This window comes from Lissotriton helveticus, chromosome 1_1 (assembly GCF_964261635.1).
Source record: "Lissotriton helveticus chromosome 1_1, aLisHel1.1, whole genome shotgun sequence".
In the NCBI taxonomy this organism is placed as follows: domain Eukaryota; kingdom Metazoa; phylum Chordata; class Amphibia; order Caudata; family Salamandridae; genus Lissotriton; species Lissotriton helveticus.
Window position 1 is genome coordinate 913,878,102 of NC_136057.1, and position 25,839 is coordinate 913,903,940.

General features: G+C 43.4%; 1 protein-coding gene across 1 annotated transcript in view; it reads right to left on the bottom strand.

Moving 5' to 3' along the window:
- The window catches only part of HMGA2 (high mobility group AT-hook 2), a 294,508-nt gene that overhangs the window by 54,021 nt on the left and 214,648 nt on the right, over nucleotides 1–25,839 (bottom strand). Inside the window, exon 4 of the mRNA XM_078676284.1 lies at nucleotides 8,401–8,433. Coding sequence (XP_078532410.1) covers nucleotides 8,401–8,433 — 33 coding nt within the window. The remainder of the gene's footprint in view (nucleotides 1–8,400; nucleotides 8,434–25,839) is intronic.

Here is a 25,839-nt window from a genome sequence, read left to right on the forward strand (position 1 = left end):
ATGTTCCCTAAGAATGCCATAGATGCTCCTAGTTTTCTTGTGGAATGAGCTCTAGGAGGAACAGTTAATGTTCTCTTTGCTTTAATGTAACATATTTGTATACATCTTACAATCCATCTTGCGATGCCTGCTTTAGAGATAGGATTGCCCTTATGTGTTGGGGAAAATGCTACAAATAGTTGTTTAGTTTTTCTGAAGTCTTGTGTTCTTTCTATGTAGTACAAAATGGCTCTTTTAACATCTAGTGTATGTAGAGCCCTTTCTGCCACCGTCTGTGGCTTTGGAAAGAAGACTGGTAATTCCACTGGCTGATTGATGTGGAATGCTGAAATTACTTTAGGCAAGAACTTTGGGTTTGTTCTAAGAACCACTTTATTCTGGTGTAACTGTAGGAATGGTTCTTGTATTGTTAATGCCTGTAATTCGCTTACTCTTCTGAGTGAGGTAATAGCTATAAGGAATGCCACCTTCCATGTAAGGAATTGTATTTTGCACCTATGCATAGGTTCGAAGGGTGGCCCCATTAGTCTGGTGAGTACTACGTTGAGGTTCCAGACTGGGGAAGGTGGTAATCTTGGTGGAATGACTCTTTTAAGACCTTCCATGAATGCTTTTATCGCTGGTACTCTGAACAGTGATATGCGCTGCCTGTTTTGTTGGTATGCTGCTATAGCTGCTAGATGTACTCTGATAGATGTGTACGCTAGATTACATTGCTGTAAGTGTAATAAGTAGCAAATAATCTCCCTTGTTGATACGTCTAGAGGGTTGATATTGTTATTAGTACAGTGTATAGCAAACCTCTTCCACTTAGCTGCATAGCATGCTCTGGTGGTTGGACGTCTCGCTTGTTTAATTATTTCCATGCAATTTGGGGGGAGATCTAAGTACCCAAATTCTAGGATTTCAGGAGCCAGATCGCTAAGTTCAATTGAGTTGGATCTGGGTGCATTATTTCTCCATGGTTCTGTGTAAGGTGCATGGGTAGAATTCGTAGCTTTTGATGTGGCACTTGTGAGAGTTGCAAGAGCGTGGTGAACCACGGCTGTATGCCCACGTGGGTGCTACTAGTATCATGGTCATTGAATGTTGTTGCAGTTTCCTGACCACTAATGGGATTAGTGGGAGAGGGGGAAAAGCGTATGCAAATTTGTTGGACCAATTTATCCATAACGCATTGCCCTGCGACAGGTGATGTGGGTACCTGGACGCGAAGCTTTGGCATTTTGCGTTCTGATGAGTGGCAAATAGGTCTATCTCTGGTTGTCCCCATCTTTGGAAGAATGGCTGCAGTATTTGTTGGTGCAGTTCCCATTCGTGTATTTGTTCCGACTGTCTGCTTAAGATGTCTGCTATCTGGTTTTGAACTCCTGGTAGGTGTTCGGCTAACAGATAGATGTTTTGAGGAATGGCCCATCTCCAAATTTCCTGTGCTAGTCTGGATAATTGGAGAGAGTGCGTCCCCCCCTGTTTTTGAATATAATACATTGCTGTCATGTTGTCTGTTCTGATCAGGACTGCTTTGTGGATAACGTGTATCTGAAAGGCTTTCAATGCTAGAAACACTGCCAGTAGTTCTAGATAGTTGATGTGCAGTGTTCTTTCCTGCACACTCCACCTTCCTTGTACTGTGTACTTGTCCATATGTGCTCCCCATCCGGTGAGCGATGCGTCTGCTGTTATTGTCACCTGTGGAATTGGCTCTAGGAACGACCGCCCCTTGGTAATGTTTGTTCTGTTCCACCACTTCAGAGAGCGGTGTGTGCGGTCGTCTACCAACACCAGATCCGTAATCTGCCCTTGAGCCTGATTCCACTGTGTCGCTAAGCATTCTTGTAGCGGACGCATTTGTAGTTTTGCATATGGTATTAGCAGTATGCAGGATGACATCATGCCTAATAGCTGCATGAACACTCTTGCTGTTAGTGAGTGTTGTGGCTGAAATCTCTGAATGATTGTAAGCATTGCTTGGACCCTGACTGGGTTGGGGTACACTTTGGCTTTTTCTGTGTCTATAGTAGCCCCCAGATATTGTTGAACCTTGTTTGGTTGTAGGTGTGACTTTGTGTAGTTCACCGTGAACCCTAGCTGGTGTAGTAGCTGAATTGTCTTTTGTGTGTGTTGCAGACACTCCTCTTGCGACCTGGCTTTTATTAGCCAGTCGTCCAAGTATGGGAAGACATGAATTTGTTGTCTTCTTAGGTGAGCTGCTACCACTGCCAGGCATTTTGTGAACACCCTTGGTGCCGTCGTGACACCAAATGGAAGGACTTTGAACTGATAATGTTGTCCTTCTACCACAAACCTGAGGTATTTCCTGTGGGCTTTGTGAATAGGGATATGAAAGTAAGCGTCTTTTAGATCGAGTGTAGAAAGAAAGTCCCCTTTCTTCAGTAAAGGAAGTACTTGTTGGAGCGTGACCATGTGGAAATGTTCCGAATTTATGTATGCGTTGAGAGGTCTTAGGTCCAGTATTGGCCTTAGAGACCCGTCCTTTTTGGGAATTAGGAAGTATAGGGAGTATACTCCTGTTCCCTGTTGGTGCTGTGGAACCTTCTCTATGGCATGCTTTTCTAGCAGTGATATTACTTCTTGTTTTAATAGTGTCAGGTGATCTTGTTTCATTGGACGCTGTTTGGGGGGGATGTTTGGTGGGGTAGCTGTGAGTTCTAGGCAATAACCATGTTGGATAATTTGTCTTACCCACTTGTCTGATGTGATGTTTTCCCAGACAGGTAGGAACTGTGATAGGCGTCCCCCTACCGGTGTTATATGGTCTGGGGGAAGCTCTATGAAGTCACTGTTTTGGGGTTGGAGAGTTGCGGTTGTTGTTGTTTCCGCGACCTCTACCCTTGTTGTTGTTACCCCTGTATCCACCTCTAGAATTACCTCTGGGTGATGTAGGTGTAAAAGAGGTTTGCTGTTGGTTTGTACCTGTACTTTTGGATCCTCCTCTATAGGTGGATCTACGAAAGGAACCTCTTTGTGTCGGCTGTTGCAATGCTCCCATTGATTTAGCCGTTTCTGTATCCTTCTTCATCTTTTCTAGGGCCTCATCTGTCCCTGTGCCAAAAAGTGTTTTCCCATCAAAAGGTTGGTTCAGTAACGATGTTTGTACCTCTTGTTTGAACCCTGACACTCTGAGCCATGCATGTCTCCTTAACATGATGCTTGTATTTGTCGACCTTGCCGCAGTTTCTGCCGCGTCTAGGGCGCACTTTATTGAAGTGTTAGTAATTAACTTCCCTTCTTGTATAAGTTGATCTGCTCTCTTTTGATGTTCTTTAGGGAGATGTTTGATGAGTGTTTCTAACTCATCATAATGCGCTCTGTCATACCTTGCAAGTAGTGCTTGCGTATTAGCTATGCGCCAACTGTTTGCCGCTTGAGATGCTACTCTCTTGCCAGAGGCATCTATTAGTTTAGACTCTTTGTCAGGAGGTGGAGGTTCTCCTGTAGATAAAGAGTTTGCTCTCTTGCGAGCGTTTGTGACCACTAGTGAGTCTAGAGGAATTTGTCCCTTAATGTATATTGGGTCTTTTGGAGCTGCCCTATATTTTTTATCAATTCTTGGGTTCAATACCCTAGCCCTCACTGGGTCTTTGAATATCTCTGATGTATGACTGAGAAGGCCCTTTAGCATTGGTAGTGTTCCTGATGTTCTTTGTGCAGTAGGTAGTGTTTCTAATAAGAAGTCCTGTACTTGAGGTTCTGTATGTAGGTCTACCTTATGAAATGTTGCTGCTCTAGTAATGAGTTGTGCAAACCCAGTATTGTCATCAGGAGGTGAAGGTTTTGAGGGATATGACTCAAGGTCGGTATCATTACCTGATCCCACATTATACTCCTCCCATGGGTCTGCCTCCTCTGGGATTGTGTCCTCATCATCCCCAGGGTGTCCCCCCTCCCCTGTGTCACTCTCTCCATCTGTTGTAGGTGTAGATGGACGTGTGGGAGGAATATCTGGCCTATTGTGAGGAAGAGGCGAAGATGGTGTGTGAGGTTTGGGAGAAGGGGGAGGAGTTGTATTCGTCCCCATTGTTCTCTTCTTTGGATGAGCCTTGTCGTCCAAATGTTCATGTTTCCTCTTTTTAGGTAGTTCTGTGGCTACCTTGCCAGTCTTTGGGTCAATAAACAAAGTCTTTTGTTTAGGATCCGTTCCGTGTTCCTGTGTCGGTACCGCAGTTTTCGGTTCCGAAAGGTGTTTTTTCTTTGAAATGTCCATTTGTATTTTCGGTGCCGAAGTTTTGTTCGGATCCGACTTCTTCGGTATCGAAGATGTCCCCGGTGTCGAGGGTGTTTTCGGCGCCGAAGCGTGCTTCGGTGTCGACATGGACTGCTTCGACTTCGAGCTTTCCTTGACCTGGTGCTTCGGTGTCGATGTGGTCGGTTTATCGGAACCGGAACCACTATGATGGGGGACCGAGTGTTTCGGTTTCTGTTTCGTTGCCGGGCTCGAAGGCGGGGCGTTGGAAACTTTTTTCGGTTGTCTGACCGGGCTCGAGGGCGGGGTCGACACCGTGCGGGGTCTGTTTTTCGGTAAAGGGACGTCGTCACTCACGGTTTGTTGGACGTCGATTTCCTCGACGTCGGACTCGTCCGCTTCTGACCCCGCCTCGTCGGCCTCTTCTTCCTCCTCTTCTGGGTGCTGGTCCTCGAACAGCTCCGGGATTGCTTGTGACTGCATTCTCGATACCTCGTGTCTTCGGGCTCGACGGTTTCTAATCGTCGATTTTGACGAGAACGCTGCACAGGCCTCACAGTCCCTGGATTCGTGTTCAGGGGACAAGCAGAGGTTGCACACCTCGTGTAGGTCCTTGTGTGGGAACTTAGCACCACACGTTGGACATTTTGTGAATGGAGTCCTTTCCATGGACCCCGGGCTGGACTACGTCGAGTTTCTCATAGTCGTCGTCCTTCGAACCGCGTCGGTATGGAGTGAAGTCGCGTTCGATAACGATACCGTCGATTTGGAAAGGAATACGCGCCGGTTATAACCTTCTTTGTTGAAGTCGGTCCGGAGCGCTTCGATCCTCATCCGAACCCGATGGCGGAAAAAAACAATCTAAGGATGGAGCCGATGCCCATGCGCACTAACACCGAGAGGAGGAGTCACCTATGACGACAAAGACTTCTCCAGAAGAAAAACAAAGTGCAATCATCCGAGCCCAACACCAGATGGCGATCTATTCATAAATGTACCATCTGCAGCCCATATGCCTCGAACTTATTATTATTATTTGGAATCTTGTATAGCGCACGGTTACCCTTGGGCATCCCAGCGCTCGTTCATGACTCAAGGGAATGGAGCTAAGAAAACAACATTAAAAAACAGCATTAAGCGGGGAATAGGTGGGTCTTGAGTAGCTTTCGGAACCGAATAGTACCAGTCTCTATCCGTAAATTCAAAGGAAGCGCATTCCATAACTTGGCTGCGTTCACCGAGAATCTTCTACCGCCCGTCCGGGCTCTTTTCACTCTGGGCACTTGTAACAAAGATTTGTGGTCAGAGCGTAGAGCTCTGATAGCCTTGTAAGGGAGCACCATATTACCCAAAATGGGAGGACCCTTCCCACGCAGGATTTTATGAGCCGTACAGAGAGATTTGAATTTTATCCTCTCCCGTACCGGAAGCCAATTCAATGCTCTTAGTGCCGGTTTTGCTGACTGTCTCCTTGGAATATTCATCAGCAGCGTTACTGCTGCATTCTGCACTTGTTGCAGTTTATTGAGCATTGCTTCCGGAGCGCCCAAAAAAAGCGCATTGCTATAATCCAACCTCGAGACAATCAGACCCTGGATAAGAAGTTTCCTGGAGGTCGGAGGGAGAAGGGGTAGAATCTTACGGGCTGATCGGAGCAGAGCAAAGCAGACTACGGCCGTTTTTTTTGCATGGGTCTTGAAAGACAGGTCTTGTTCAAGCCACACACCCAGGCTTTTGATCTCCTTTTTGGGGCTTGGAGAGCCGCCAAGACAACTCGGCCAGCTGCCTGTCGGCAAAAAAGGCCCCGCATGTCCCAGCAGCATCAGCTCTGTTTTAGAGCCGTTCAGTTTTAGTGCTGAATTGCCCATCCATGTATACACCTTGGACAAGCAGGAGTGCAACAGGTCCGGATGATCCACCAGTTGGGAAAGGGCCACCACTAACTGGGTATCATCAGCATAGCTGATAATTTTGATACCCAGTGGTGCCACCACATCCTCCAATGGTGCCATATAGACATTAATCAATGTGGGGCTCAGGGAGGAGCCCTGAGGCATACCACATTGAAAGGGGATGGGGGCAGATTGTGCACTACCTTCCCAGACTTGGTAGGTTCGTTGGTGCAGAAACGACGCGAGCCACTTCAAGGCCATTCCAGTCAGGCCTACCTCTGACAGTCGCTGGAGCAACACCTGATGGTTAACGGTGTCAAAAGCCGCACTAAGGTCCAAGAGGATCACTGCCACTGATCCCCCTGAATCCAGAATGCTCCTGGCTTCTTCCACGACTGCCAGAAGGGCAGTATCAGTGCCTTGGCCCGGCCTGAATCCCGTTTGGGAAATCCGCAACAAGCCATTGGACTCCAGGAACTGTGACAGTCGCCTGTTCACCAGTCTCTCCGTGATCTTACCGAACCCGGGCAGCAAGGAAATCGGTCTGAAATTAGCCAGGTCCGATGGATCTAGACCAGGCTTTTTCAGAAGGGCCTTTACAACCGCTTTTTTCCAACTGGGTGGAACCACTCCCTGCGCCAAAGATGCATTGATAAGATCTGTTACTGGTGCAGCAATAGTGGTTGCTATCTGCTTGAGGTATCTCACCGGAACAGGATCCCTAGGCGAACCACTTTTTTAATTGCAATTGCAATTTCCTTGGGGTAGGGCAGATGTGATTCTAAAGCTTTACCACAGTTTTCATTGATGCACAAAAGGTAATGCTCTCACACACTGGTAACAAGAGGATCCAATATGATTTATAGAATACTACAATACTTTGGCTCCTAACCAGGTGGTGTTTGATCAAGTATGTGCTCTTTTACCTACATTAGCTGGCTCCTAGTAAAAAGAAATAACCCTGGTTTAACATTTGAAAACTTAGCTTTTTCTGGTAGCACATATGAACAAATGAGATGGGTGATTGCAGTCCAAGAGGAAGACAACATATGATATAGGCAAACTTTTACCATGACATCTCAATGTGGAAGAAGATTCCATCAGTGGTACTCTATGGATCTAGTCTTTGAAAAATTTTGTTCAAGTCTTCCAGGACTGGCGTATCTTCTTCTTTGTAATGTTGTGAAAGTATGATAAATATTCTCCTTCAGCTATACTTAACAGCTTCAGAACAGAAGAGAGAAATTCTTTATTAGGTTTAAATGAATACCATTGTCACCCTAGCATATCAAATATTGCAAAGTGTGACTTATTATCATTGTGAATACAGACTGGGGCACTGTTTGGAAGACCTTTTTGCAGAGCTTTAGATGGACGCTTTATCTATTACAACCAGGATGCACGTAGAGATGTCAATAGTCAGACTAAGAGCCTGGCTGGTCTCATGAATTACCCTGAATGCCATACTATCATAAGTAATGGAGAAAAACGTTTGCAGTCATTACTCACCCTCTCCTCTGATCTTGTAGAATTGCAACTTGAGGTAAATTGATCAAAATACCTAGTTATGAGAGTCCTTGTAGCCCTTGTCTGTGAAGCCTCCATCTCAAGGCTTTGTTTTGCCTAGAGATTCTAGAGCAACATCTTTAATCCAATGGTACGAATATGGGTCCTGTAAACGGATCGGCAGTTGAGTAGCCTGCAGGGCTACAGTCACTCTTTGGCTCATGGATAATGGCTCAGCCATTGCAAAAACTTAAGTGGCTAAATTCCTCAATTCTGGTTATTCTACTAATTATTTTTTTCCTCACAAAACGTTTTACATCCTTCAATTTGGTATACTGAAATTTTGCTTTTCAATTAAATCACATACCAGGACATTTAGATCTTACGCTAAATTTGCCAATATTTCTGGGAGGTATTATTGTACCTTGAATCAATGGGGTGTAGGTATTACTGGTGGACTAGAAGTTATCCCATTATAGGTATATATGAAATTTGAAATAGCGAGCCGAAGTTGGGATTCTCAACCTAATATCCACATATTTTCTACAAATTCCAGACTTTTTTCTGGCTACATATCAATCTGATTTAAGCAGGTGGACATGTGGCTGGAATTAACACCAAACTTGTAATTTCAGGTTCAGTCGAAAACAGGATTTTTTGTCTGCCACAAAAATTCCCAAAAACTCACAAAAAAGCCTAAAGGCCAATATCTCTGTTTAAAGGTGAGTGCCTAGCGAGGTAGAGATCTTACAACTAGTTAGGTTACTGTAGTAATTGTGACAATTACACAAGGCTTACCTTAGTTGGTTTCTTCTGGACCACCTGCTGCGGCTAAAATGGAGAAAAAAGAAAAGGGTTAGAATGTTGCTAATAAGTTCATTTCAACTTGTATACATGTATAAAATGTATAAATCAGAAACACTAGTGTCAATATAAATGCACTGTAATTTCACATATGACAATCCCTGCAGTGCTGAAAGGCAGCACGACCCTGACTCAGGGGTTCTGTGACTGCTTAGAAAATTAAATAATATTAATACATTTTAAGGTGTACGTAAATAAATAAAGAAGCAACATGTAAAACTGAATTTCTTAAAACATTCAGCAAATGTAAACCAGTTTTAAAATGCAGGCTTAAATTAGGTCGGAATCCTTTGATTAATTCGTAGGAGCAGTGCAGTGCATCAAACAGAATATAGTATCAACAAAGGGTGGCCTTTGCTCCAATCTTCCCCCAATAAAATTAAAATGCTGACTTTTTTATATTTGTTGATGAATTAAATTAAATATTTCAACATTCTCGTACTGGCTTGACAAATGCTTATTTCCGTATTTTTGCGTATTGTTTTCCAGCCCAAATCATTGAAATTGCTTGGCCGGAGTCCCTGGAATCCAATAAAGACTAAGTGGGGGGCACCGGATTCTAGTAATGATTACGTGGGGATCACAGTATAGAAAAGGTTAAGAATCGCTGCTTAAAGGTCTTTAATACTCTGGTGTCAGTGTATTAGTCCCTAAAGGGTTGTTCTAAGTCTGCTACCTTCTTTGTAGGTACATAAAGAGCTTGTGGTTCAGAAGCCCCATCCCACAGCACAATATCGGTAATGTGACGGGTGGTCTTATAAGCAACTTAGGAAGCATCCGCATCACACTAGCCTCTTCCTTTAAATTACACTACCTGCTGAAGGATATATTGGACAGATAGCAATGTATGAACATTTCAAAATAGTTTTAGAAATACCACTGACTTTAAAGTACATATTTCATTACTGCGAATCCTTTGATATTGACCTAGTTGGTTGTTGCTTCCTAAATCTTTGACGGATATGATTGGTCTATTGATATTTTGCTCCTTCTAGACTTTTTCTTATTCGAGCATTCTTATTGACATAAATAGTACACAGCAGAAACTGTATCGTTATCACCTGTTTGAATATTAGGTGTTATCAAAGACAGAACATCGAATAATTTGTTTCCAAGCGAAAAACAAATGCAGCTCCTCATTTGTCTCCAGAAATACACCTAAATGTAAATGTTTTTGTACTTGTATAGCGCACAGCTACCCGCAGTGGGTTTCCCGGCACTTGTACGAATACCGCAAGGGAACCCTTCCTGGCTTTCCCTGTGAAGTGTCCACTCCTGGGCACCCCCATGGTGCAGACCAGGCATCCCTCGCGTTGTGGGGGCCGTTGTGGAGACTAAGCAAGCTATTGCCCAGAGTTGCAGCGTGGGACCCATGATCAGAATAGGCACTGAGGTGAGAATATCTGGTCAGGGGAATTAATGAGCCCGAAACCCGCTGAGGTGGGAATCGAACCCTGGTCCCTGGCCAGAGCTCTGCATCGAGGTCTGCCTGCTCTAACCATTGAGCCACACTTCTCCTATGAGAGACGACTGAAAAACCTTGTTGGCACGTTTTGAGTTCTTGTCTGAGAACCATGCACGCTACACTCAAGACCTTCTACCTCCCAGAACCCCACCTTTAAGATATAAAATTTCTCTGGAATGCGCTATATGATCATCTGTAGATAGAAGAGTGTCAATGCCACACTTCAGAACTCTGTTCTAGAAGCATTCTGCGTCATCAAAGATCACTTGCCTCCTTCAAGTTACTTGTATAGATTGAAGTGTCCACATGGACTAAAGTTTTCAGTACCTAGAGATCGCTACATTGGTAATCATAGAACACTTGACATAGAACATAGGTTATGTAACACAACTCTTGAAATTAAATAATATAGTACTTAAAAACACCATATAGCACATCATGGGATGTCTTAACCTGAGCAAGTAGCGAAACCAATATTGTCTGTTACTGGTGGGGCAAGAGGTTTCTTATCCACCAGCATCATAGATCCCACTTTACATGTACCCTCTACGCGGCATTGGTTACTAAACCCAGCCAATTTAAAGCAGCATCCTCAGCATCTTCTCTCCTACAGAGGTACATCAAGCACTATTGGAGAAGCGTGGCTCAATGGTTAGAGCGGCAGACCCTGATGCAGAGGTCTGGCCTGGGACCAGGGTTCAATTCCCGCCTCGGCGGCTCTTGGACACAATTTCCCCGGACCTGATAATTCTCGCCTCTGTGCCTAGTCTAATCATGGGTCCCACTCTGTGACTCTAGGCAATAGCTTGCTTAATCTCCACAACGGCCCCAGCAGCGCTTGGATGCCTGGCTTCACCTTGGGGGTGCCCAGGATGGACATTTCACAGGAAAGCCAGGAAGGGTTCCACAGCGGTATGAATACAGCGCTACAAGACCTCAGGGTAGAAGGCGCTATACAAATACAAACACACACACACACACACACACTTGGGTAACAATGAGTGAAAGACAAAGAGAAGATGTCAATATATGTAAAGCCAGTAGTGGTCGGCAGTAGGAGTTACTGCAGGGCGGTGATGTGGGCAGGGGGAGGGGCAGGGTGGGGGGTAGTAATGTATGGATTACGGAGTTTTACAGGTAAGTAAGCATTGAAATAAATAAAACGAGTTTCGTTGCACGCACTGCATCACATTTGGTGATGCAGTGTGTGCAACGAAATTCGTTTTATTTATTTCAATGCTTACTTACCTGTAAAACTCCGTAATCCATACATTACTACCCCCCACCCTGACCCTCCCCCTGCCCACGTCACCGCCCTGCAGTAACTCCTACTGCCGACCGCTACTGTGTAAAGCTCTGGTGAAGTTAGTCAAAAATAGGCATGTTGGAAGCAAATTCACAACAAATGGGAACACAAAGAGCACAGCAAGAAGAGGGGTGTGAATTTGGTTATGCAGCGTAGAATGTGAAGTGTGTAGGGGTATCATTATGTTCCAGAGACAAGCTTATTCTTTATAAATACCACATCGTTATTGGTAACCGATATAAAAGGGTCTATTTAAGTGATTGATTACTTCTCTTATATGCAACTGCCAGGTCACACATTTTGGAACATTACTTTAATTTGCATTTTATGAGGATTAATATATTGACAGGTCACACATTTCCCAATCGTTCTCTTCACATGTCGGAATGTTTCTGTGCACGACTGAGCGTTCTGCACACTGCACGATCTGCATACCTTAGCTGTGGTAAGTGACATCCTTGACTGGCTAGTAGCTTACAAATGAAACGCTATGCCCACTAGAATGTCTTTATGTTGTCGTTTGGAACCATTAATTGACTTCTGGCCACTGTATGCAGATCAACCTCTAAATTTAACTTCTGTCGGAACTCTCGATACTGAATTTGTCACTTGCCATTTTACTGCCTTTGAGAAAAACTGCCTTACCTCAATAGACGGCTTTTACTCTCTGCCCCCTGCCCAAAGGCCATGTACAAGTTTCATAGCCCCAGTGTTCTTTGAACTTGCTAAATACCCTCATGTGTGGAAGGCCTTTTGCTTATGAAGGTCCTGCTTATGCGCATCCAAGGGTGGCATCCTGCCAACTCAGCGATGAGACTATAGACCAGCTTACTCATTATTCTGGCCATGTTCTGAGAAGAAGGGTAAGCAGGCCTGGCTCTAAGCAGCCCAGACCATGTTGCATCCTCCAGTTCTTTCCATGCTTAAACCCTTTGCATTTCCAAAAAGCCATTCAGCTCTTATGGTGGACAGACGCGCCCTTCTCCTTGTTCTGTGAACTTCAATACTACACGCAACATCATTTGAAAGAGAAAATAAGAACTGTGTGCCATAGGCTAGGGTACCACAGCATAAAATAACCCCCTGGAGCCAACAGGAGGCACCATTACATCAGAGCAGATCATTTAACCAAGAGATCACCCATTATAGGCCGACCTATTACTTACACAATCTTCTAAACAGAAAAGACAGCTAGGTCAGGGAAGCGGGGGACTCCTATTGTGCCAACCCGCCACACTAATGATACATGCCCAACACTAATACTAACTGACACCATCATGCCTCTTGTAAATTAATTTCCTTTGCCAATGAACACTGCCAAACATAATTACACATTCTTTTACTTGGAAAACAGAAAAGGTGGACAGCCCACAATTCATGTCCGCATAACTTAATTGACCACATTTTAAGAGATTTCTTTGCCCTGTTGACTAGTTTATTCAGTTCGATAGAAGGTCAGTGGGTGGCATAGTTTTTTTCATTAGTAGGAATGAAATGACAAGAGTAAGTAAAGTGAGTGGACAGACTCCACTAGGGAAATACATAGGAGCTGTGCATGTCCGATCCTTATGACATCATAACAGCGCGCAGTCTTTTGATGACAACATAGCCATGTGTATGCCTGACCCAATTCTCAAATATTTATTTGAAGGAATATTTTTGGGTCCGACAAGAAGTTCTCTTATACACTTCTCCCTTTCCTTACACACTTGTGCAAACTGTAGCACAAGTTCCAATTGGCGAGTTAAGGCGTGCTCAGAACAGCGTTCCACACTACTCAGCGTGCCAGTGCGGCATTTTTGTCCATTTCTGGGACATCCATGTAGCTTTCAGCCAACAATAAAGGAACAAACCATTAGACTGTTCTTCTCTTCCTGTGTCGTCAGGAAGCGGACACTTGTATTATTCGAATGTCCACCGTCCAATTACTTCACTCCATTGAAAAGAGCAGGGGCCTTCTACCTGCCCCTACAGAGAATAAGCCTACTTACTGATTTAGTTAAACCTAAATCAGCAATTGATGCTTCCAAGTGAGAACAGACTTTTGGTGGGTCAACAGTTTCCCAGTTTTAACCAACGAAGGAGAGGAAACATCAGAATAGAAAGTGATTTGAACAGGATCATATCATTTTGTCAACTGGGGTAGTCAGGATTAACTAGGAGGTATATTAAGTTAAATGAGCAACTTCAGTTTGAACCATTTATGCTGTGGACAATATGGAATGAAACAGATTTGACGACTAGTTGCATCACAAACAACATTGTGCAAGAGAAAAACAAGCAAAGTAAAATTATTTAATTATATTTAGACATACTGATCACGGGGACGAGATTACACTAACTAAAGTTACCTCCAACCTAACGCATCTTTCACATTTGGAAAGTGGAGCCAAGTTAATTTAATGAGTTGCTCAGCATAGTAAAACTTGAAATAATCAGATTTCCTAGTACCAGAGTGGGAAGCTCGTCCACTACACTGCGTCTCGTATTAAAGCGCCGCAACCCCAGCGTGGTTCTTGGCCAAGCGTGGTGCATTCATGGAGCGCAGCCGAGCCGCGACTCAATGAAAACCTCCTGAAAGGCCGGCCAGTGCCAACTAGGCGAGCTTTCCATGAATTAGCTCCCGACACTTCAATGATGTGGGAAGCACAATGCCTGAACCGGGGCCAGCGCTGGCGGCCAGCCTGGTATGTGTCAGTGCGCTCCTGCCAGCTGCCCTTCCACACAGAGGCCTCTGCTCGTAGGACCACCAGACGGGCACAAGTCTTGGCACTGGACTGGCACTGGCGCTGCCTGTGCGCGTTCCTGGCAGCCGCGCTGCGCCCTGGAAACACTTCCATTCACTTAGGTTGAGCTGTGTTTACAGATGACTTTATGTCAGAAACAGGGGAAAGCAACTTTTCAACTCGAGGTAACTTTCAGACCCATACAGATTCATATTTATTTTCAGAAAGTGTACAGTCATTAAATTTAAAGGGCTATTTCTATAAAGTACAATGAAATATCCTGTCCAAGTCCACTTCCAAGCGTTCCTTCCGAGTTTCTATTCACAGGGAATATAGCATGAAGTAATGTTCTGCAATAACAAAGGATTCCTCTGGCATCGGGGCATCTTGGGATAACAGGAAGCAGCAGGTCTTGCTACCTTGCATCCCTACATGCGTATACGCTATCATTTCATCGTGAATAATCTCTTTCCCATACATTACTTCCAATCACAGAATCCACTGCTAACTGCTTTGTTCAGTGTCACCAAATTATCAATCGAAAATTATTCATGGTACATTCTATGAATCTACAGGTTGTATAGGAAATAAAGAAACAAACCAACTGGCTTGATTCCATGGCCCTGCAAACACACCAACCCACAAGTTCTTATTTGGCATTTGCAACAGTTTCAGAAAGAGCCTAAAAATAGGTGCTAAGACAACACAAAAAAGAATAATATATGCAATGCCATAAAAAATAGTACTAAAAATAATGTACCCTAAGCTCCATCAAAGTTCATGTCAAGGACATTTGAGGTACAGAGATCAAGACCTTGTGTTCCACGTTCCAAAATCAGCCCTTGCCTCTCAAAATGTATCTGCAGAAGACATAACCCTGGGGCTTTGGAGAGAATCTTGTCCCAGGCATTTCATTTTTAGGGGAATATTTACATGGACGAGGGCCACAAAGCCTCTTTTAAGTAATGCATCCTAGAAGAACCCAGGAGTTTCTAATCATAAACTGATCATTTGTCCTAGAGACGTTTTAGTTTTTTTTTTATAATAAAGGACACATATAACAGAGTATTTTAACGACCGATAAAATTCTAACGACCGATAAAATTCAACTTCAGGAGAACCGCACTTCTTTAAATGTAAATTCTGCCAATGTAAATTCTGCCATCCGCCAACGACAGCATCCTGTGCGTTCGGATCAGAGGGCGCTTTCTTTGACAGTGGTGGTCCAGTGGTCCTTTGTCAAGCTCTCGGCATGTTATTGACGGGACCCCAGCTCACCCCCTTCCTCCGCTCACTGAGATTATTCCAGTTCATTGTGTTACAAAGACCTCAGTAGGCCCTAAATGACCGAGGACCAGACTTCTTGGAAATTCACTAGGGACTGCCATTTATGCGTTGAGCCTGCCCATAGGGTGGGAAGAAAGATTTGGAATAAAAAAATATATAAATAGCAAAACTTGTCTCAGCTGAAACTGCACTGTCACGCTGGTTACAGCAGAAATGTGACAAGGTCTGTAATCCTCACGTAGAAGTGGCTTAGCTGTAATCTTTTTAACATATATATATGTTTTTTAATTATGGTTTTCCAAATAATGGACTGTGTCTCTGTCCTCGGCATAGCGCTCCACACTTGGAAGCAACAATTGAGTGTTTTACATTTTCAAACGTGGTATAAGCTGTTGCATGTATATCGACATCTTATAGTTAGGGGTGTGTTTAAAGTGCATACGTTGCATAGTTATGCAAAATGGCAAGCAATGACTCAAAATACAAAACCAGAATTTGGTGCTATATTTTAGCACCTACAGTATTTTGGATAGATGGGCGTATTTCGCACAAAAAAAGTGCAAAAACCACAAGTGCTGTAAACAGCGGTCACTCGCATTTTGGTATTGCGTTGTTCTTATGCTCGCGGCCTAAATTGTTCTGAGAACGGCGTTTAAGGACATGATGTGGAGGAATAACTGCGGGAAAATCACGCCACACTAAATTGTTGGAATTACACAAGCTTATGACCGTGTAATGGAAATTTTACTCAGGCCTACATTTCATGCGCATAATTTTCACATTTACATTCAGAATAGCGAATCCTTCATATGTGGGAGAGCATCAACATTTTAATTTGATCATAATGTGGGCATTGGGGGATCATGTGTGTGTGAGACATGGGTGCATTTACTTGAAGTTTGACTTTGTCTACCACTGCTCCAATAATTGCCCCTCTTACATTACAGATGTGTATCTATAATATTTTACAGTAGTTTATTGAAGATACACGCTGAGCAGCAGTCCCAACAGCTTGCTTTCTGCAGCATCTGCTTGGCTCCCCTGATCCCTCGGTAGTTTTGTGTGTAAAGTTTGGTGTAGGGCTGTTAATATTCATATGACTGTGGGTGTTTGGTCACAACAACACTATACGCATGTCCTGACCTGGTTTAGGACGGACATGTGTTCTTTCTGTGTAGCCGGTTCTCTAGTTTAATGTGTCCCTTATAAAATATCCCTCACATGGATGTAAGCCAGGGAACAGCCACCACATCATTGCAGGGAAGCTTGCTATCTGTTTGTATCCGCTGTATGTATAGAAGGTCAGTTTTTATGCAGACACTACACTATTGTCTTTTAGGCTGTGCCTGATCTCTGTGTGAGGGGAGCTTGTGGTCCTGCTGCCAAGGCTGGGCTTGTTTTTATATGAGAGAAGCACACATGGCTCCCACCCATGTCCTACCTGCTCTTCAACAAAGTTGTGATTATTCCAATGCCATCCACTCTTGTGAGGGAACCACACACCGCTCTCCCCTATGCCGCATTTGTTCTGCGTCTGTGAGGGAACACTGACCTTGTTGTGCCTGTCTGCTGCAGGTCATACTGCACAGGTTCTATTTGAAAGGATGGCGGAGAAGTCTTTCTTCTTTACGAAATGCATATCAACATGCTCACCATGGTCAATGTTGAGGTTTTTGCATTCTGGTTTGGGTAGTTTTATTTATAACTGGACATGCACAATGTCGAATTTTCTAATATGAGAATGAATGCTAAGGAATAATGCAAACAGGGCTGAATGATCTGATCACTCCACACATGGAGAGATTTTAAATCACAGCTACTCCTCTGCTCCACCCTCTAACTGACTTTTACTCAACTTCTCATTCCTGCCAATGTCTCTCTTTTGCCTCCTCTGACCATCAACTCTGACCTTCCCCAATCTCCACCAATCCTTCCCCCTGTGGTCAAAACTTTGGATGAAATTGAAATGGGAAGTGGCAAGGGTGTTAGGGGGGAGGGAGACCTTCCACAGAGACCAACATGTTTTGTGGGGGAAGGGTGCAAGTGGCAAAAGCAGGTGCTTGCCCGCCTTCATTTGGGCAATACGGTGTGCGTGAGAGGAGCAACAACAGGTAATAGAAGAGGAAGGAGCCTGTCCATCTTTCCAAATGAGAAAAGTTTGTGTATGTGGTGGAGGACTTGGACCACAATGGTGCCTGTTCACCTGCGCCACGAAAGCAAATGTTTTGTGGGGGAAGGTTGTGAGAGGGCAGAGGCCTGTCTTCTCTCATAGCCCCAAGGTGTGTTTGGAGGCAGGCAAGGACAGAAGTCTCTCTTACCTGAGACCCCAGTGCTTGTGTTGGGTGGGGCCTCCTTCATGGGACCAGAGGCTAAGTGCATTTCAGCAAGTTTATCAGGCGGCTGAAGGGTGCAGAGTCCTTTTTGGTTTTGTTTCTTCCCTATAGAGGAAGGTGATGAACCCCTTGAGAGAAAAGGATGAAGGCATGGGTAATTCTTTATAATCTTTCGGCGATCATTGCCCTTTGGTGCACTGCCCCATTTGTAACCCTTAAACCAATGTGCGGAACACATGTAATCAGACAGTGGGTGGGTGCAGAAGCTGTGGTTGGCTGGGGAGTACTTCACTATGGACAGCGAGAGCATCACGAGATGCTATGTCCTACCTGGCGAAAGCCACTAGCAGTATCAATCCCCAGAGTCAACAGACAAATTGAGAGTTTGGGAAATATCCCAGCAGGATGGCCAGTTTGCCTCAATTTCGTTCGTGGTAAACCACCCTCTCCTGTGAATAATATCCCCTAGCGTCCATCTATTTGTTAAACCCTCCATTGCACCCAAATTCACGCAATGTGGGAACAAAATACAGTTTACCAGGGAGTCGTAGATTATCCTCCGAGCTGCAGTCTTGAAAATATAGTGGGCTCGAAGGAATGAGACAATCTCCTTTCAAAATATGGCAGAACCAGGAAATGTGAGCAGTCTCTCTCCCTGACAACAGGGGGTGTGCTAGATTTAGCAACAGGTGCATAGTGCAGCAGGTGTAGGGGCACCGGCGCCAAGGAGCACGAGGGGCCCTCTGAACCCCAGATATAGCCGTCTTTCATTACCTAAAGAGGGACAAGGGGCCCATTTCCTTTCTTGCATTAGGGCCGTGGCATCCTTGTACCAGTTGGGAAGACATTCATTCGCTATCCATATCAAATGTTGCGGGCTGGACAGCTGTAAGAAGAAAATATTTATTTTCGGCTGCTCCTCCCATTTGCTTTTTGGGAGCACCGGTCTATCAACTGTCCTTGAGCCAACCATCGGGTAAGGGCCAGCTCAACGCCTTCACAGTAAGAATAGAGGGCGTTAAGCGGAGAACACACATAAAGAGGAAGCACTGCAGAGGTCAAACCGAGACAAAAATATGGAAATCGGGCATTTGCTTCCGCCTACCCGGTGCAACTGACCTCCGACCCACTGTGCAGCGAAAAAGACGCTCATTGCTTCCTATTAAAAGAGAGGGGGCTTGGGTGGATTTCGCGAAGCCTTCCTGTCGCCTCATCAGGAGACTCCACCGTGGCTTCGGAAAAGCGCAGTGTATGTGCCACAATGGGTGGGCACATCAATGTTCCTATGCCAAAGTACTACATTCATAAAATCCCTACTCCCACATTTCTGAGCACATGTGAACATTCCTTGAAGTATTTGTGTGTTTGAGGGCTAAAGACTTTTTCGCCTTGCTTAAAAAAAAGATTAGAAAAAAAGAGGGGGGGCGGGCAGAGACTGTCCTTGAATAGTTCATAATACTTCTCACACCTTCCTACTTGGTCTCGAGCTCGCTCTCTTTTTTGGTGCAATTACTCACCCCCTCTATTTTCACTTCTTCCTCACTTTGGCCCCTTCTAAGGGTTCTATGGTTTGTGCATTTTAGTCGTCCAAGCCGAGGTGCATCACTTCTACATACATCAAATGCCAAAGCGATTTTTTTTCTATTTTGGCTTACATTTCTTGGGGCTGATCTATTCTTTGGTAGACTATGCAAGAGAAAAACTAGAAAGGAACATGGCCAAATGGACCTGCAGGGACCCAATAACAATGCTGCCTTTGGGGGAGGGTGGAAATATAAGAAGCTTTTCCTCCAATATCCACAGAATGTCTAAATTCTGGGAATGTGCAGTGCTCAAAGATATATCTACAATAATAAGAGATGAAAGCTTTTGAGAACGTGCTAGAATGAATCCTCACACAGTACTTAAGGTTGTCATTCCTTTCATCACAGTGGAGAGAATTCAGGTATTTTACTCTGTATGGAAAATATATACTGAATCTCAAATATACCTTTACACTTTGCTCTAGACGTAACCACACTGGATGTTCCATCATTTGTTAATGCTTCTTTGCCCTGTTGAACTACACTTGACAGTTATGGCAACACTTGGCTTTTCTTTTTGAATGCACCGAGCATCTCCAAAATATAGAAAGACTCCTCCTTTTCATCCTTTAAATGAACCCAAAAGGTTTCCATTACATCTATATGGCAGTGCGATACATGGACAAATCCTGCAGAGGTGATGGTCTAACAGGTTATCCCTCTGGGTAATAGTCTTGGAATATGGGAGTAATATCTTCACAGATTTTACCCTCATTCACCTCTATATATATGCACTGTCTTCCTGAAGATGGTCTGAAGAGTACTCTTGTTCCACATGCTTCTCTTTATAAGGCACTGATGTTATCTTCAACGTAAGGAAATATTCCTGCCTTCCCTCTCTTGCTCTCTCTAGTATATCCTTCCTAAGTAGTGACACAAGACTTCATAGCCTCTATGAAAGCGTTCCCTTTGTCCTCTAAAATGTTATATTTTTCACCTTGAAAAATTGTGGATGTTTTTCCAACTCTGAAAAGGTGTTGGTAGCGTTTTTTGTGTCAACTCATTTAAGGGCCAATTATGACTTGGGCGGTTTTACCGCCAGCCTGCCGTGGTGGCTGTCCAGAAACGCTGTCCAACGTATCATTAGTTTTCGTAAGGCTGGTGGTGTGTGGGCAGCAGAGTCTGCGTGGTAGCATACTTCTGATCTGCTAATGTACCGAAAGCCAATGCCGGCCTGGCTACAGTGCCTCCAGCCAGTCGGGCGCACTGCTTCCTTGCATTAGGTTGTGCAAAAGAAGCAATGTGTGCACACGATCCAAAGGCATTAGACGGCAAAACATGAGCACCGGTCACATTCACCCTTGAACCAGTTATTTGCCTTGTTAACCTGCTTTTCCGCTAAATCTCTCATGGCAGTGGCTCCGCCAGGAAAAGAGGGACAGAAAGGCTTGTCCTGATTGGGTCGACAGGAAGCTTGGCGGGACCTCCTCCATGGGCCTGACTCCGCCAGCATAGCTGAAATATCAGCGGTGGCAGCGGTCTTGTGGCGGTCTCACCGCACAGATTGTAATCAGGCAATCAGACAGCCAAAACGTGATGACGGGACACATCCCTTCGTACAAAAAGCATATTTTTAAAGAAAAGGCATTATTTTTTCCGTTTACAACTTGACCGGGCCAAAAATAGACCTAGAGAACTGTTCAACATTGTTTGTAACCAAACATTCTCTGCCCCCCCGGCCTCAACTGATAAAGGCAAAGAAATTGCCAACTTCTTCTTGGAAAAAATTGCCAAAATCGATCAATCTTTCCTATTAACTCAAATCCCTACCAACTCACAATATACTCCTGATATCACATCAACAGCTCATACCTTATTTCCCTTATCCCCTAATCCCGATTTACACTTGCCCACTACTACACATACCTCTAATTACTCCTTACACTTACCTACTACCAGACCTCCCCTTGACTACTCCCCACATTTACCCACCAACACACCCCTTGAAACCAACCACACTTACAATCAACTTAAAAACAATGGCCTTAAGCACATCATTGCTCCATCTTGGACCACATTCATCAACACCTCCCTTGCCACAGGCTGTGTCCCTATCTCCCTCCAACTCGGACAAATCACCCCCACTATTAAAAATCCTAATGCCGACCTAATGACTTAAACAATCTCCGCCTCATCTCCAACCTCCCCTTTCTTTCCAAAACCCTTGAAAAATGTGCCCTGCTCCAATTAGACACACACAACGAAAATTTCAACTTACTGTATTCTTTACAATCAGGCTTTAGGAAAGGCTGCAGTACTGAAACTCCGGTCCTTGGAAGGCATGGCTTGGCAGTTCGGGCTGGACTGTTCCCATGAGGCACAGGGTCAGACTGATTTGCATATAGCCATGTCTGAACTGGGGTGGCAGAGTGGGCTAAAGAACGGTGATGGATCAAACCCAGATCTTTTGACTGGGTGTGAGTGTTTGATTGGTTCAGATGCTCCGTCCATCACCACCCCCTTATGTACTGCAGTACTGAAACTGCCATGCTAAACATTATAGATGACATTCACCACCCCCTTGATAATGGCGAGACCTGCCTACTTATCCTCCTTGATCTTTCCGCAGCGTTCGATACAGTTAATCACCCTGCTCTTCTCAATGTGCTCAGACATCATTTTGGCCTCGGTTGTCCTGTTCACAAATGGTTTGTCTCCTATCTCCAACACCGTGCACAGCAAATCAAACTCCAAGACTGCCTATATAAACCCACACGGTCTCTCTAGGGGTCCCTCAGGGATTTATTCTCTCTCCCTCTCTCTTAAATCTCTTTATGGAACCCCTCACCCTCATTCTAAAACAAGCCAGGATCTATTACCACTTCTATGGCAACGACACCTAACTCTACTATAAGATTAAATCCCACTCGGATGTCCTACACCTTAACAACACCCTGACAAAGGTCCAATCCTGGTTCCATTCAAATCATCTCAAACTCAACCCTAACAAAACGGAAATCATTCTCTTCTCCTCTAAAAAATAACTCTCTTCCCATCCAAACCTGGATCTCCAACCTCAATGCTCTCAATTGTTCACTTTCCTTATTTAACTCAGTAAAATCTCTTGGAATTTCCATTGATAATAACTTAACTCTCAATGGCTACATAAAAAATTCGGCTAAAGGAGCCCTCTTAACTCTCCGCCATCTCAAGAAAATTAAACCCTTCATTCCAAATAATGACTTTAAAATAGTAGTCCAATCATTGGTCCTTTCGCGAATTGATTATGGCAACGCCATCCTCACCGGGATTCCAAAGGTCCACATAGCCCCACTCAAATCTATGTTCAACCTTGCCGCCAGGCTCGTCTCCGACAGCAAGCATTCCGACCACATTTATCTAGTCCTCAAAACACTTAAATGGCTTCCCATCGAATGTAGATCCACCTACAAGACTGCTTGCATTACACACAAAGCCCTCCATCAAAATACCCCCTTTACCTCTCCAATAAACTCAGCAAAGCGGGCAGCTCACGGCTGGTGAGATGTACCAACGCTCTCCTCCTCCACCCTCCCCTGGTAAAAAAAGAAAACCACACAATCTCGCTCCTTCTCTGGTAATGCCCCAAACATCTGGAAGGCCCTCCCCAAAGACCTGCGATGTAACCCTTCCTACATCAGCTTAAAAAAATACCTCAAAAGCCATCTACTCAATAATTACTGGGGATCATAACCATTGCCCTGCAATCCCCTCCCCACCCACATTCAGGACCCCCTATTCTCTTATTGTCCCCCTCCAACCTCGATTTTCTACTGACACAGTTACACTTATCCCCCTTGTTGCCCTTCTGCTCCTCCCCTTCCACACACACCCCCTTCTCTCCCATCTTACCTCCCTTCTCCATCTGTCTTCCACCCCCTACCCAACGCCTTACTTCGTTCTACTTGCAGCCCTCTATTCCTACCAGTTCTCATATTTCATATTACCAAATATGCCTTTATGTTTATATGTAAATAGCTTTTGTACTATCTGACTGTTATACTCGTTCTGTTTAAGCATAAAAAGGTCTTCTTTATTAACCTGTCCAAATGCCATGCTATTGAATTATTATTGTTGTACTGTTACTGTCTTCACACTTATGTATAGTGCTCCAATACCTCTGGGTCTAGCCAGCACTATATAAAACCTCTAAAATACATAAATAAATAAATCATTGTAATCAGGCCCATAAATAGTTTTGATTTAGTCAAGGTTTTGTTTGTTTTTTCTTTTCATTTTGGATTACTCATTTAGAAGTGAAGCCAGACTTTTTAGTTATCACTTTGAAGTGACTTTGAAGATATAGATAAGTTTGCTTTTGGTATACGCTTAATGCTCTGAAGTGGTGTAGGACAGAGCTAGTAAAATGAATAGTTGGACATTTTTTTGCCACAATGGATCAGTCTAAAGTATTAATCCAAGTAAGGCTGGTGATCCAGAGTAAGAACAGATGAAGGTGTTACCTTTACAGATATTTTTATTTTGTTTTTGCTCCACGTTCTTGTGGTAAGAAGAACAAAGGTAAGACAGCCAACATGTGTGTATCCCCCTGTGGCCGGCAGGCCTGGTGTTTTTTTAAGGCTGAAGGATCTTGCATTTAGTGGAAATCAAAATTGGTAGGAGAAATATGTGGAGAGTATGAAGAAAAAGAGAGAGAAGAAAAGAGAGAGAAAAGACTGGGGAAGTGCAGTAAAGTAATGTATTGTGTATGCTGTAATGTTTTAATAACTTGTAATATATGTATGTATTTTATAGTTAATGTTATTTTAATTGTTATGTTTGTGTGGTTATTTATTTTGTGTGATTATGCATTTTGTGATTTTTACAGGCTTTTCATTAATCTCAAAGATTTGTGTTACAGTTTTTGGATGTTTTTTTTTATTATAAAGGAATTATTTTTAATGTACTTTATTTTTTGGTTTTCCTGGACAGGTTTTTTACTTTATTTTTTTTATTTCGGATGGCGCCAAAGGACTAAGATGTTCCCCCCCTGGATATTTTTGGGGCGATATGCTCTATCTACTTTTGTCTATGTATCTATTTGTGGGTTATTTGAAGATCATGGGCATCAGCAACAAAACTGAAGGTTATGTTTTATTTTAATGGGCGGGAAATGATTATTTGATATAAAGTTGTTTATGTTATTATATTGGTTTGTTGTGTGGTATGTATTCTATTTATTTCTTGAAAATTGGTATTAGGTGTTGTGTTTTTAAGAGGTGTTATTTGTTTGGTTTCCTGTATATTAATTACATTGTTTATTTTAGTCATTTTCCTTTTCAGTTGATTTTGTTTCTAATCAAATATACTTTTATGACTGATTAGTAAAAATCATTACATGACATGCATCTTATTTAGTTTGGTAGATTTATAGTTCAAGTTGTAGTTTAGTTGAAATATGTAGATTGTTTTTGTTTGTTTTAGAGTAGGGTACTTGCTAGGCATCCTAGGTATGGCAGGACTTTATTTTTAGCAGAAGCATGTACTCTGCATTCCATTGCAGGATTTCACAGATTTCTTTGGTTTAATTTGATACTTTTGGTTTAAGTCGGATTATAGATTGTTCTATTTCAAGTTGTTGGTAGCTTGGGTTTAAAAAAATTTTTTCTAGGAATTTGTTGGTTGGTCTTAGCCTAGTGCTCTTTGGAAGGAGTTTATGCAACTTTTTCACTGCTTTGTGATTTTTGGATTGCTGTGCCATGGTACTGTGAAACGTGTTCCACCATGGTATGTTATCCTTGGGTTGACGTATGCTACGACAGTTCTTTTTTCTTCATAGGCAAATTAGGCATTTATTGAGTATTCAACTCTTAATGACAATTTTTAGAGGTATCTCCACATACACTGGTTAAAATGATAGTAATAGCCCTGTATAGCAGTCTGTAGTATATTTTTTAAATGGAACACATCCATGCTTGTTTTAAGTCAATGATTACTTTTTGGGTATAATAGTTGTTAGTTTTGGATTTTATTTGAGTTAGTAGATCATAGTATGTTGCACTTTGTTAGGCAAAAATGTGTCACAAAAGGTATATTTGTGTTATATTCGCTGAGGATGAGATAGATCTGTGTAAATGATGAAGGGCATGATTTAAATGTGGAGTACATCATCCACATGTTCCTGTGGATTATTCTTAGAAGGCTGTGTTCTGTGGCCTAAATTATGTTTCCGTTGGCATTGTTAATTGTCTCATACATAAGGGAGGGTTCCTTTCTATGTGTTACAGTTAAAATAAGTAGGACATGTATGGCTTTGAATTTTGTAGGAGCTGCAGGGTTTGAGCTGTGTTTTTTTCTCCTTAAGTCTTTTTTCGTTTGGTATACTTGGGGTTTCTGAATTGTATATTCAGGAATGCTTGGTATGATCAGGGCCATGGGAAATATGTGTTGGGAGGACCAAATTATGCAAGAGGGTTGACTAAATTATGCGGCAATAAAGGCAAATTATGTGGTGTAATGCAGCATATTTTGTGACTATAGTGAAGCATTATTTTGCATTTTGTACACATGTTAACACCGTCTGGGCAAAAGTTCCACCTCATGAGTAAGAGTTTAATATCGAAATACAGCCATATGCAATAGATGGGTGACCAGGTGACTTCATGAGGGGCTTTCCTGAGTGTCGCAACTCGTGTTGCTGCCTTTGTAGTAACTTTAAAGCCATTATATCTAGAAACAATTATTTTCGTTCAGC